This window comes from Elgaria multicarinata, chromosome 1, assembly GCF_023053635.1.
Source record: "Elgaria multicarinata webbii isolate HBS135686 ecotype San Diego chromosome 1, rElgMul1.1.pri, whole genome shotgun sequence".
Classification (NCBI taxonomy): domain Eukaryota; kingdom Metazoa; phylum Chordata; class Lepidosauria; order Squamata; family Anguidae; genus Elgaria; species Elgaria multicarinata.
In genome coordinates this window covers 28,027,265-28,042,162 of record NC_086171.1, presented here as the reverse complement: position 1 = coordinate 28,042,162, position 14,898 = coordinate 28,027,265, and the positions used below count along the sequence as shown (strand labels likewise).

General features: G+C 38.8%; 1 protein-coding gene across 2 annotated transcripts in view; it reads left to right on the top strand.

Moving 5' to 3' along the window:
- ITGB1 (integrin subunit beta 1) overlaps positions 1-14,898 on the top strand; it is a 51,922-nt gene that overhangs the window by 28,432 nt on the left and 8,592 nt on the right. For both annotated transcript variants that reach the window (XM_063125496.1, XM_063125504.1), the window contains exons 4-13: positions 123-345; positions 3,533-3,703; positions 4,661-4,899; positions 7,282-7,437; positions 9,118-9,213; positions 10,016-10,105; positions 10,814-10,954; positions 11,140-11,342; positions 13,375-13,613; positions 14,304-14,526. In XM_063125496.1, coding sequence (XP_062981566.1) covers positions 123-345; positions 3,533-3,703; positions 4,661-4,899; positions 7,282-7,437; positions 9,118-9,213; positions 10,016-10,105; positions 10,814-10,954; positions 11,140-11,342; positions 13,375-13,613; positions 14,304-14,526 — 1,781 coding nt within the window. The remainder of the gene's footprint in view (positions 1-122; positions 346-3,532; positions 3,704-4,660; positions 4,900-7,281; positions 7,438-9,117; positions 9,214-10,015; positions 10,106-10,813; positions 10,955-11,139; positions 11,343-13,374; positions 13,614-14,303; positions 14,527-14,898) is intronic.

Genomic DNA, 14,898 nt, shown 5'->3' with positions numbered 1-14,898 from the left:
GAAAAATGGTATTTCTATGCATTTTGGGCTATATCTAAAATTTAGCAAGACAATAGTATATAGTTGGAAATGAGTGCATGTAACTTAAAACAGTTTTTTGAACCCGATCTTCAATTTGTCAGACCTTCTTACAAGAAGGAGAATCTACTGCAGCACGATGTGATGATTTCGAAGTTTTAAAAAGTAAGGGCTGCCCTCATGATGAAATAGAAAATCCCAGAGGTTCCAAAGAAATGCTCAAAAACAAGGAAGTGACAAATCGTGTCAAAGGAGCTGCTGAGAATCTTCGGCCGGAAGACATTACCCAGATTCAACCACAGCAAGCACTCTTGAAGCTAAGGATAGGTAAGGTTTTTAATGATGTCGTACTCTGAGTTTTTTGCTGTTCATCGTAGCAATGCTTTCAAGGTTATTATTTTTAAATCTAACTTCAAGGATTGGAGTGGGGGGAAATCAGGAAAGATATGGCCTGTCCATAAATCATTTTGCTGGTTTTGTTTTTCAGTTTCTGTGATTGTTATGAATTTTTTCCTATTCTGAGTTTATTTCATATCATTTACTACGTTTTATGACATTTTTATACTGCCCCATAGTCAAAACTCTCTGGGCGGTTTACAAAAATTAAAAACTATTAAAAACACATTATACAAAATACAAAAAGAAAGATATTTACATAAAACCACAGACAACACATATCTAAAATTACTTCTTGGATCGTCATCAGCCAAGACAATCCAAGAAGTAATTTCAACTAGCTTATTGTTTCAGCCATGTGTTTATTGTAGTTTTATCTAAGTCTGTGAAGGCTTAAGACTTAAGTATGTTAAGTATGTTGCCTTGAACAATTTTAGGCACAAGGGTGATTCCAATGTCTTTTAATAGGCATATACTTGTGCCTGAATAAAGTTGCATTATTCAGAAGTTTTTTAAATGTCCAGCCTTCATAAAACATGGCATCAGATAATTTCTCGACTGATAGAATTTCCTAAATAATTTTGGTATAATTTGGGAAATACTTTGCTATTGTCACATTGGATGTGCTCTGGAACTGCTGAAACAAAACACAGAATGTGTATCCTCTACAAATTGTCAAAACAGGATGGCAGTTTGGGAGTGACAGGAGAAGATGGATAGAAGGTAATGTTGGTAATGATGGTGGTAAAACCCCAAATGTAACAAAACATCTGTTTTTCATTGGAAAAATTAAGGGATTGACTAATCAGGAATATTCTACTCCTGTAGTAAATTTAACAATGGCCTTAGCAAGACCTAAGGTTTATCCCGGGATTGTCCCAGGGTCATCCCTGTTTATGTAAATGACACACAGGCTATCCTGGGAGCAGACAGGGACGATCCCGAGATAAACCTTAGGTCTAGCTAACGCCACTATGAAAAAGGATTTTGCTGGTAGTATATTACTGCAGTGTTTTGGCATCTGCATTGCCCCCTCCCTGTCTTTTTCCCCTTTTGCCTCTGAGATCCATTTAGAGGTACATGATACAGAAGAAATCCTCCTGTCCTATCACAGCTAGAGGCAGCTTGCTAGCACTGTCAGATATTCATGTACATGCATTCATGAACAAGTTGTGGGGACATCCTACAGCTGTTCTGGCAGTCTTAGTACTATAATTTTGGGGGAAACAAAACATACCTAAACTGAGAGGCTTAGGCTCTAAGTTGCAGGTGCATTTCTATGTTAATTAGGTCCCAGTGAGGAGAAACTCCCCTTTTGAGCTAGGATGAAGAAAGGCAGATTACTGAGTTACATAAACTATTCATTGGGCATTTTTAGCAGGTAAATTACATGTCAAATTGAGGGCACTTTAAATCCCCCCTATCCTCAATTAGCCTGTGTTGATTTCAAGAAAAAATAATTGCAGGTCACAGAGGGGAGAAGCCTCAAAAATGCCGTGGAAGTTCTTATTGGGAAAGCCATAGTAAGTTCATGATGGACAAAATTGCACTTCAGAAGATTCAAATATCTATTTATTCTTAAACAATGTCTTGATTTTCTGTGTATTCTTCTGAAAAAAAATATGCTGTCTCCATAGCGCCTTTTACAGTTTCCGTTTTGCATTGCTGTAATTAGCTTTCAAGATAAATTGAATGCTTGAACGTTTTCTTTCACCAGTACACTTGCAAATATTTATGAACTTTATTTTTATTTATAATACAATTTTAAAAAGAATTAAACTGTTGCAAATTATTGTTGCAAATTGCCCCTTTGCCCTGCAGTGTCCCACGCTTTTCTAAAGAGTTCCCCAACCATCTGGAGTATATTTTGGGGATATGTGGATGACTGGAGAGGGAAGGGGGATTCACCAAAAATAACCTTCCTCCCGTTCTATTCCTGGAAACCTCTGCTAGATCAAAGAGCCTTCCATGAGCAGAAGGACACAATTGGACACAACTCCATATCCATATTTGCAGTCCTACCTCAGCGCTTACCACTGTTAAAAACTAATTAGTAATCTGCTTTTTAAAAACAAAAACAAAGGCTGTCTGGGATGTTACAATGAGATGGTAAATGGAAATGGTTTACTGTTAGAAAATATTAAAGCAAATACTGTGAACCACCCAGAGAGCTTCGGCTATTGGGTGGTATAGAAATGTAATAAATAAATAAATAAATAATACTTTAAAGAGGAGGCAGATGTGAAGATGGTTCTTACTGGAAGCAGTAAATGTGAATGAGAACTAACAGTGGTTGTTCGGTGGGAAAATATTTAAGAAATATTTTTAAAAGTTTGCACAATTTCATTATATGTTAGCATTCCTAAAAGAAGTTATGTTGAAATACATCAATTTGAAAAGCAAGAAAAGTAACACAAGACAGTGGATTGTGCTTGAATAGTGATAATTATACATCACCGCAATTTATGGGTGATGCTGTTGATTAGAACTCTAATTGTGCTGATAGCTATTTCAGCTTCAACACAGAACGCGGTAAACTATAGCAGCATAACTGCAGATTAGAAAACCATTGTGTTACAGTAGCTCCTGCTAGCACAGCAACTGTTTCCAGCTCCTGACAAAGGACAAGTAGTCCGCAACATTGAGCAGAGCACGTTTGGATATAAACCAATAAAACAACTTTTATATGATTTCTGAAGCACCAGCGCTTGCCTCTTTTTAGCGCTTTCGCTGAATTGCTAGCCAGAGTGTTTTCAGTGATATTTTGCCCACCTATAGTTAATTTGCTGTCTATTTGTGCAGCTTCTAAATGTGAGAACATGGTTGTTGAATAACGTGGCCATGTTTCTTAGTGGTAGCTTTTACTTGTATCTTCACATCTGAGCGTCCTTTCCGAGATAATTAACCTTCCAGTGGTAGGAGATGAAGTCTAGAAATCCGAAAGAAATCTAGCAGCTTGTTAACTTCTTTGTTTCAAGTTGATTTCTATTTGATATCAGTTTTAGGATCTGGGTGGAAGAACTCCCATTGTTAAGACATTTGTATGTGTCACAGAATTTACACTGTGCTAATATTATGGAATTTTAGCTTAGCTCTTGTTTCCTTTTTGTTGAATTAGGGGAACCACAGACATTGTCATTAAAATTTAAGAGAGCTGAAGATTATCCTATTGATCTTTATTACCTTATGGATCTGTCTTACTCCATGAAAGATGACTTAGAGAATGTCAAAAGTCTTGGAACTTCTCTGATGACTAAAATGAAGAATATAACTTCAGATTTTCGAATTGGTGAGAATTTTGTTTGTAAACTTTAAAGTAAAAACAAAGACTTCCATCTTTAGTATAACATATTGTATAATATGCATTTGCTCAGAAGTGTAAATATGATTTAGGATACAATCCTGTACGTGTTCTAGAATGTTTTTCTGTCTAAACATGCATAGGATTGCACCTTGACTCAGTCAGTAGAGGAGGACGTTCTGAATCAGAAAGAAAGTGCATTCTTAAAGTTGCATTCTTAAAGTTGCAGGTTTAAAATGAATTTGGACAATTGAAACATGAGAATCTTCAGGAGGTTATATCAGCAAGTCAGTATAGAGCAAAGATTATCATTGTTTTCACAGCGGTCTCCCTAAAGTGGAGAAATAAGTTGCACTTAAAAAACTGCAGCATAACATATCCTGCTGACTTTTTTGTCAGGACTGTGTGGATTCTGTCAAACATGGAATTTGGTTTTGGGTATTCCTGTAAGCTTCTGAGAATCTCCACTAAGGTTAAAAAGATAAAGGTAGCAGGCTTAATCCTTTAACAAAGAATTAAGATTATCTTGTCGCATAATTTTGATTTTGAATTTACACAGTCCTGCTTTATCGCATTCCTTCCAGGCTAGGTTCCCTGTTGCGTTATGATAACGAGCACTATATATGCAAACGAGCACACACACACACACATGCCTGCACAGCAGTCCAATAATCTCATTGGTTTTTCAAAGAGTAGCTCCTGGGTAGAAGATATTTGGTGTAAACCATATTAAGGATGGCATCTGTCCCTTCTGAACTTTCTCATTCCTAATACCTCTCTTCTGGTAGGCCGAACTTCCTATGGTTTCTTGATGGAAGAGGGGATTGTCTCAGGGAGAAGCACAACCTGCCCAGTTCCTTGCCTGCTTCTCCCATAGAGCTTTCTACTGCACTGAGAACCACTGTTCTAGAGAATTCCATTCTACTTTTTCCCCCTTTGTCTTAGGTTTTGGGTCTTTTGTTGAAAAAACTGTAATGCCTTATATCAGTACCACACCTGCCAAAATCAAGAACCCATGTTCAGCTGAAGCTAACTGTACAAGTCCTTTCAGCTACAAAAATGTTCTCAACTTTACCAGCAATGGAAAACTGTTCAATGAACTTGTAGGTGGTCAACAAATTTCTGGCAATTTGGATTCTCCAGAAGGTGGATTTGATGCAATAATGCAAGTTGCTGTTTGTGGTGTAAGTTTTCATTTTCAATATTATTGTTAAGTACTTGACTTGTATCCTAGTAGTTCTCTTTCAGATTGAATAAATCTATTAAGTTACAATTCGCCACACAAAACTTGTTTGCTTTTCCTCTTGGACACAAATGTTCCCCCCTTTTTTATTGTGAATATTGGCAAAATATAACAGAAAATACATTGTGAAAACAGGGGGAAAATGTACATTAAATATATAGGATTATCATCAGTTTCCCTCTTGTGTACTGTTCATTTTAAAAAATGGGGGAGAGGGAGAGAGTTATACAAAGGTTTCAAGAAAAGCAGACCAGGTATCTCTGTATTTATCCACTTACAAGTTGTGTCTATATAACACAAGTGTTGAGTGAGAACTACACTTGTATTTGTCTTTCTATAAACTATTAGAAAGTATTATTATTATTATTATTATTATTATTATTATTATTATTATTATTATTATTATTTATATAGCACCATCAATGTACATGGTGCTGTACAGATTACACAGTAAATAGCAAGTACAAAATACACCTGATGTTCTAAATAATATAAAACAAAAGTTGAAATAAAACTAGGGTTAAAAAACTACATACATTATGGCATATGGTTTAACCACAGGCCATAACAGCAGTAGAAACATTATCAATAGTTAAAGCCAATGGGCATCCTTAACACAATCAACTATAGGCATGTCCGCATGGATTTGTAGCAGAAAAACTAAACTTTGAATTCAAAGACATGAACACCATGAAGCTGCATATACAGAATCTGACCGAATAGGCCAGCATTGGCCTGGTTCAGACAACATGCTAAACCATGCTGCTTAACCACAAAATGGTTAAGGGAATGAATTAAAGTTAATGCACTCCCTTAACCATTTTGTGGTTAAGCAACATGGTTTAGCACGTTATCTGAACCAGACCATTGTGTCTATTCTGACTGGTGACTTTGAAACGGAAGATGCCAGTGAGACTTTTTGCATGGAAAGTCATTGACCCTTCTTAATTCATGCCTTCTTTTTCCCATTTGCCAATAGAAAATCAATGTTTTTTTTGTTTTTTTTTAATTAAAAAAGATGACCTAAAATAGAAAATAGAAGGGAGCAGAAGAAGAAACGTTCCTCTTTCCTAGAAGATTGGAGGAAGGCATGGCCAGGACCCTCCATATACATTTCATGCAATGCAGATCTTGATCAGATCTTGAGCCTTATTGGGTTGTGGAAGGATCAAGAACATTCTCTCTTCCAGAAGTTTTGATATATTTAAAAGAAGTAAAGTCTTTACTTAAATGTTAAAAGAAACACATCACCATTAATTGTAGCAAAAGTGGGGAGGATTAGTGAGATGGAGTTTAAAATCCATGCTCAGTCAGCATCATTTTAAAAGGATACATTCCATGAGCTACTTCCATTAACATGGTGGGATTTTAATCGATTGCACATTTTTTTATCATCTAAAGGCAAAATCCTACACTGTTTAGACTAAAAATATATATCCTGTGACACCCAGCATGCATATGACGGTGCTTTAAGACTGAGTCTTAATTCTGAATAAACATGCTTAGGATGTGACATATTTATTTTCCCCCTAATGTGAGTAAAATTGAGCACGTTTAATTATTTTCTAGGGATCAGGCGATAACCTGCAGGCTTCTTTTTCCTGTTTTGTTCTATACCTTTTGGGGGGGGGGGTTCTTGCACTCCCATAAGGTCTAGCTGCTGATATTTCAATTCAACGAAGTGCCCCAAAGCCCATTGTTTCAAGTAGCTGCTTGCCAGCAGTGTGTTTTTAGAGGATTTGGCTCATGGTTGTTTTTTCCCTCCAGACGCACACTTTGCTAAAGTTACAAGCAAAACCCTGGAGCAGGCCTGGGATCTTGGATTTCCAAGTAGCATGATGGCTGGTGCTAGAATACAACTAGCAATTTACAGATAACTTTGGGCAGTCAAGTGGAATGTACAAGTGGAATTTTTCTCCCCCTCTCCCCAATCTTAGCTTGAGGTTTTCTGAGTCAGAAAAGGTCCAGTAGCAAAGGTTACATAGCCATTTCAGCAAGCCTCTTGATCTCATTGAATCATGCTGGTAACAGCTGCCTCCTAGTGCCAACACATCCCAGCAGTGACTTCAGAATGCTTGCACAGTAGCTTCTTACTGTATTACTATTTTAAGTCATTGAAGGTACTCCTTGAAGCCGCTGCCATATCTACAACTTTATAGTAGGGGTAGGAGAGGAGCTTATGTGTTTCCAAATGCTAAAAATACACAGGAGTGCTGAGCATGTCTTTCTCAGTTGTGTCTGCTGACATATTCTTTCACTACATATACCAAGCATTAAATTAAAATTTAAAATAACTTGTAATAAAATTCTTCTTTTTCTGAAGTCAAAAATCGGATGGAGAAATGTCACTCGGCTGTTGGTATTTTCTACGGATGCTGGATTCCACTTTGCTGGAGATGGGAAACTTGGAGGAATTGTTTTACCAAATGATGGACGGTGTCATTTAAATGATAACATGTATACAATGAGCCATTATTATGTAAGTATGCTTAATGGGATATTTAACATGGCTCTGTGTGTGTGTGCGCGCGTGTGTGTGTAACTCACACACACACATATACACCTTTGGGCTCTATATGTTGTGTTGAGGGCTTTTCATGTTCACACAAGCTGCTAAATGCCGGGAATGTGCAGTTGTTAAAGGCCACACCACATTAACAAATATATTATTTAAGCAATCTGTATATAGTATCCTATGCTATAGCTAGTTCCAGCTTCATCACTACCTTGAATGGCTGTTAGTGGCAAAGTGGTGAACCTAAGTTCACTGCAACTGACACATTTCATTTATTACAAATGAAAATGTCAGTTCAGTATTAGTCCTCTGTAAAGAAGGCAAACTCCATGTTAGGCATTATAAGAAAAGGAATTAAAAATAAATCTGCCAGTATCATACTGCCTTTATACAAATTTACGGTGCAACCATACTTAGAATAGTTCTGATGTGTACAGTTCTGGTCACCACACCTAAGAAAAGACATTGAAGAGCTGAAAAAAGTGCAGAAAAGGGCAAGTGAAATGATCAAGGGGCTGGAGCATTTTCCCTATGAGGGAAGGTTGCAACAGCTGGGATTGTTCAGCTTGGAAAAAAGGAGGCTAAGGAGAGACCTAATAAAGGCATACAAAATTATGGATGGTATGGAGAATGTGGATAAGGAGATATTTTTCTCCCTCTCCCATAATACTAGAACCTGGGTCATCCCATGATTGGCAGGAGATTCAGGATAGATAAAAGGAGGTACTTCTTTACACAGCCCATAGTTCAACTATGGAATTCATTACCACAGGATGTGGTGATGGCCACCAATTTGGATGGCTTTAAAAGGGGGTTGGATAAATTCCTGGAGGAAAAGGCTAACAATGGCTACTAGTCCTGATGGCTAAGTGCAGCCTCCAGTATCAGAGTCAGTAAGCCTGTGTGCACCAGTTGCTGGGGAACATGGGTGGGAGAGTGCTGTCGCACCATGTCCTGCTTTGTTGGTCAATAGCTAGTTGGCCACTGCGTGAACAAAGTGCTGGACTGGATGGACCCTTGGTCTGATCCAGCATGGCTCTTCTTATGTTCTTATACCACTCAGTAGCCAAAGAACTCTGGGTTGTTTACAAAAATTAAAACCCTAAAATTACAGTATAATAAAATACTGTAAAATCATTTATATAAAAAATATAAAGGGATTTTAAAACATCAATAAAAATCCCAGATTCCAGTTTTAGTCATACTTGGAGTAGACCTAATGAAATGAATGGGACTTGACTAACTTAAGTGCCATGGATTTCAGTTAGTCTAAATATGACTAAGAGTAGTATCCTATAGGGGCCGTTTGTTGTGCATGGCCAAGACCCACCGGGCTCTGATCCATGTGTGCGCAGGTCCGCGCCTTCCGCGGACAAGTCCCAACATGCATGAAAATATGAGGAAAGGGCAAGTCACACAACCTTTCACAGCCATGTGTGGTAGGGGCCGTGTGCAGACTGTGGTCAGCAGGGCTGGTCCTGCATGCAGTGCCCCATAGGATACTACCCTTAATCTGGAACCAACAGTGTTTGACTTTCATGTTTTCTCTTATGTAGAAAATTGTATATAGAGAAGGTATTGTGTGTGAGATCCAAATATGTATAAAACGTATTTTCTTAAAGTAACCTAAACTTCATTCTTTAGGACTATCCCTCCATTGCTCACCTTGTTCAGAAGCTAAGTGACAATAATATTCAGATAATATTTGCTGTTACACAAGAATTTCAACCCATCTATAAGGTAAAGATCAAGTGACATAATTTTGGGGGGCATGTGTTTGAAACTTTACAAATATTTAATTGTGACTTTAAAGCTGGGTTATATGCATGTTATCAGCATTTGCTGGGTTATCTATGTAAATAGCAGTTTTGTTTATCCTAATGTCTGGTTATGAAGCAGAAACCTTCTAGCCCAGGGGTGCAGAACATCAAGCCTGGGGCCCCTCTGGGGTTCCCCAGACAGCCATGCTTCCTTTCCTAGCCCCCCGCCCCCTTTCCTCGAATGGTTAGTGATATCCTGGCTTTTCCACATCCCCCCTCCCATTCTAATAGGTTACAATGTGCATCTTAAGTCTTAGTTACTGGCAGTAAGAGCTTTAAGATCAAATATGATGGTACCTTTGGTCCCAGTGCCACTGGAATGCCATCTCCAAGAGCTTCTTGGGCTGAAGGGGGTTTGACACCCGTGTCCTAGTCCCTTGAATAAGAGAAGCTGCATTTATACCAAAGAAAAGCCTTGTGCAGAAGCGAAGACCCCATAGCGCTGCAGATGTTGAACTACTACTCTCATTGTTCCTTACCATTGGCCAGGCTGGCTGGGACTGATGGAAATTGGAGTCCTATGACATCTGAAGGGCCTCCGGTCCCCAGCCATGCTTTAGTGTATGTATTAGTTAGCCTTACTAGCCGCTTCACAAGGTCCATAACCTGAAGCAATATATCAGTCTTAGAGAGCATTACTGCTATAATATAACTTCAACACATTTGTGTGCTCGTTTCAATTTTAATTGAATGTTGTTATTTTTCACTCTTCATATGTAAAGGAGTTGAAGAACTTGATTCCAAAGTCTGCCGTGGGAACACTCTCTTCAAACTCCAGTAATGTGATTCAGCTGATTATTGACGCATATAATGTAAGTTCATTTCAGTGAGGAGCTTCCTTTTTTTGTCTGTTTTTACACTGGCTTCAATCCATATGTCATTGCCATTGATCTCAGTATTGCCATTAGATAAAATAGAGCTGGTTTACATCTAAGGGTATTTGAGATATAGGAGGAGGAGGAGGTTATATGTTGAAAATAGACCCTAAAAAATGAACGCAAGGTACTTTATTTAATACCCTATACAGGGTTGCATCTGTATTCCATGGTTCTGGTAAATAGGGACAGTGTTCTGAAACAATAGGTCTGAAATTAGAATCTGTATATTTCTAGAAAACTTGCCCTTCACAGAGCTTTTAGTAGGCTTACTTAAGAGTCAAGGAAAATGAAAGCTCCTTCCTCCCAAATTTTATTACTCGCAATAAGCTAACACTTAATTTGTACATGCTCACAAATGTGCCAAACATAGTGTGTATGTTTTGGTTGATTGGCTTTTTTGGAAAGGAGAAACAGCAGTCATGACCTTAGCCACAGAAACATGTAACCAGTCTCTTTGATCCGTTTTCCAAATTGCAGTTGCATTGGCTTTGTGTGAATAATCAAGATATATAGAGAACAGTCAGTCTCTTGATAACACTTCATTAAAAACATTTTGGGATGAATGTATGTTCGTTTGGATTCTCTTCTGTCCTCTTTAAAAAAATGCTTTATTGTATGACTTAATTGCTCAAATTTTGTTAGTCCTTGTCTTCAGAAGTTATTTTGGAAAACAACAAACTACCAAAAGAAGTTGCAATTGAATATAAATCTTTCTGCAAGAATGGAGTGAACGGTACAGGAGATGAAGGAAGAAAGTGCTCTAACATTTCAATTGGAGATGAGGTAACTTTCCCTATGCTGGAATTGTGTGTGCCTTGAGTTTGTTTCAGTGCATGTTTTAGAGGACTCAAACACAAGCATGATCCTGTACAAATGTTAAACTTCTTTATTTTAATCAGTTTGACCAAATTAGTTGTTCAGAGTAATTTACATTGTCCATTTACAGTGTTCATTTACTTTGCTTTCAGGTTAGGTTTGAGATTAAAGTAACAGCCAATCAGTGTCCAGAGAAAGGGCAAACTGAAACCATTAAAATTAAGCCACTAGGTTTCACTGAAGAGGTAGAAATTAATTTGGAGTTCATCTGCGAATGTGAATGTCACAATGAAGGAATTCCTGACAGCCCGGATTGCCATTATGGAAATGGAACATTTGAGTGTGGCGCTTGCAGGTACACAAATATTACCTTTACTGTGTTTTCCCATAAAGAAATATGTAGCAGAGAATAAAATATTCCTTAGGTTAAAATAACAACAACAACAACAAAAACCAACTTATTTGGTTATGTCAGGAAATAGCACTGAAAAGCACTTCTGTGGAGCTAAATTGGCTTCTTTATCCTTAAAATTCTGGAATGTTTGTAAAGGTTTACAGCAATTTCACATTAAAAGAAAAATGCATTACTAAAGGATTTTACAGAACAATTAATCTGAGACCCATTCAGTCCCACATATTCCCGTAAACTTGGCAGTGTAGTTGCTGCCAGATTTACATGAGGACAATTACTTCTAATATTGGCAGCCACTCTTGCTGATACCATAGAAGGGTCAGTCTCACAGCACTTGTTGTTGCTGTCCTTAGAATTTAAGGTGCCATGATGTTCATTCCCTGGCTGAGAATCTCCTGGGCAGGTATTGCTGCTACCTTACTTAGCCCTTAATAAGGAAAACCAGGAGAAATAGCTGTGATGTCTGCTTGGTCGTCCTTCTGATCTATTCCGTCTGTCCTGACCCTTAAGGTAGGAAGACGTGGCTCCGCTAAGTGCTTTAGTGGATGGTTCCTCAGCTGGCGTGTCTGATCTGGAATGTGGCAGTGCTGATACAACTATTTTTGGGGTGAGGGAGCAATGTTTTAAGTGAAACAGCTTCCCAACAACGCAGCCTGCACGTGTCTTCCTCTTTGCTCAGACCTGGCTCCAGGAATAGAGGCAGTGACTGGGCTGAGTTCAGAAGGGTGGAGCAATGAAGTGGGGCAGACACTGCCTAACTCAAAAGCTATGTGACTGAACTCTTGTCATGGCTAATGCAGCCGCCACCACCCTCTCTCTCTCTCTCTCTCACACACACACACACACATCCACCCACCCGTCTTTCAGGTATTAAAGGGTGCCGATCCAGTAGGCCATGCTGCTCCCTTCCCCCCGCCCCCATAAACAGCAGCAGCCTCTTTTGAAAATTGACCTCACTGCCTCTGTCTCTTCTATTGTCAGCTGTGCCCTCCTTGCCCTGCCATGCTTCCTCACCCCTTTTTCTCACTTCTTTTGCTTCTCCTCCTTTTCACTCCTCCCCTTGATTCTTCAGCTCTTGTCACATTTCCTCCTGCTTTATTGTTCTTTGTATTCTCTGAGTTCCCTCTTCTGTCCAGTCTACTCTGCATTCTCTCCATCTGTGTCCCTGATAACTTTTTTGTTTTGACATCCCTCCTCATCCTACTTCAGCTCTCTCCTCTTTCACTTTTTCTCTCTTCCTCTTCGCCCCACCCCTTTCTTTCACTCCCTTCCAGTGATTAATTTGAAGAAAAGGGAGTGACTGAGTTTAGGTCTTTTTCAAAGCCCTTCCGTCAATCAATAATGTGTGTGGAATCAGTGGTGAAGAAAATGCACTGCACTCCAGTTCGGGAGGGATAGGGACGGGGGACGACGTCTGCATACTGGTCATGTGAATGCACAGAAAATAGACACGTTGCTTTTTATTTGTATTCATTTTTTTAACCTTTCCCTGATCCCTTGCTTTCTTCTCTCCCTTATCCTTTCCCTGCTCTTAACCCCATTCTTGCACAAACATGTTCTGCATCCTTGTACTACTTCTTTAGTGCAACTATAGTGGGCTGTCATTGAGTCTATTTGTAGCATGCTGTAGGAAAAGACACTTCAACAGGAGGTGCCAATTGCAGTTGCTTCTCTCACATAGCAAGCAGCCTTATTTCACCTCTGGAATAAGCTGTCAGCATTGATGTTTTTTATAGTGATTAGTTGTGCCTGATGAATTAATGATAAAAGTAGAAGAGTTATAGCTTCCCTGAACTGTTTCTCTTGAACATGTGGCTCTAGGGTGAATCATAGCATTCTTTTCAAATAATGTTTGCTATATTTACAAACTAATATCTTCTGTGTGAGTTTTGTTCTTAGGATATATCATTGAAAATAAATCCTTACATGAATCCTGTTTCTAACAGTTCAGCATTTGGTCCATTTTCCATTTTAGGTGTAAACCAGGACGTATTGGCAAACAGTGTGAATGCAGTATGGATGAAGTAAACAGTGAAGATGTGTCAGGCACCTGTAGACCAGCAAATAGTTCAGAAATATGTAGTAACAACGGAGAATGTATCTGTGGGCAGTGTGTGTGCAAGAAGAGAGAGAATCCAAATGAAGTCTACTCTGGCCAGTATTGCCAATGTGATAACTTCAACTGTGATCGATCTGATGGTTTGATTTGTGGAGGTAATTCTTTTTCTATCAACTGTACTTTCGAAACAGTGTGGAGGCAAGCCTGAAACTACCATGATAAAATAGGTAGTGAATTCAGTAGATGAGAGAAGTAGGAATCGAGTTAGGAATTTATCTAGTGCTGACACATTTGCTTTCCTTCAGCGGGTTGATGGCTTGTTCAGAAGCCATCATGTAGAAGATATAGGGTCAGACCTTGTTACCCTATATAGAAGGCCCGAAACCAGGGGTTGAATCAAAAGGTCCCTTTCTGCTGGAAAAGGAAATCTTTGGGTGCAATCTTTTGTCTGTTTTTTAATGTGTCCCTAATATTGAGGGCTATATCTTGTTGGCCTGCTATGTTTTGCTGTGCAGTACAGTGCAAAATGATGACATAATTTGGCAGAGAGATCTGAGCATTGCTATAATGCAAATATCAAATAATACATAAGAATAGCTTGACATTGCCTGCTCGCAGATTACAGAACATTCATACCTGCTTTTCTGGAACCCCTTTTAACATGGAACCAACTAGTGAAAAGGAGAGAGACTTCTCTAAAAAGAAACAGACATTGTAGCGCTTCTTGTAGGCTTTCACCAGACTTTAGTTAATATAAATTTACAGGAGTCTCTTAAGGCCATACAATTTTTCAAGATAATATATGAAATACAGTACTAAAGTTTTCTTCTTCTTTTTAAATGCAGGGCATGGTGAATGTAAATGCCGTGAGTGTGAGTGCTGGGCAAATTATACAGGCTCTGCTTGTGAATGTCCCCTGGATACTACCCCATGTCTAGCTAAAAATGGGCAGATCTGCAACGGAAGAGGAAACTGTGAGTGTGGACTCTGCAATTGCACAGATTCCAAATTTCAGGGACCGACGTGTGAGATATGTCAGACCTGTCCTGGCGTCTGCGCAGAGCACAAGTAAGGCTTCGTTTTTATGATAAAATACTTTGTTCCTACAGGGAAGAGGATGTTTGCAAACAGTTGCATTAGGATATTAATGTACCCAGTTCTACTATAAGGAACTTAAATGTTTGGGAAGTTTTTGCTTAATTCTGACTTCCACCCCCTCCACTGGAGCTAAAATTCGCTACTTCAATTTTATAATGGTTTTAATGGTTATCAATAAGATTGCTCCCCAACGTCCTTGATGCAGTCATAGAGCCACATCAGCTCCTGGTATACTGGGGAGCTGAAGGCAATAAAATGACAGGGCTGGTGACTAGAGCACAAATGGCAAAAGGCTCATAACAAATGTGACCAAACACAGTTAAGAATCCCTCTTAAATTCCT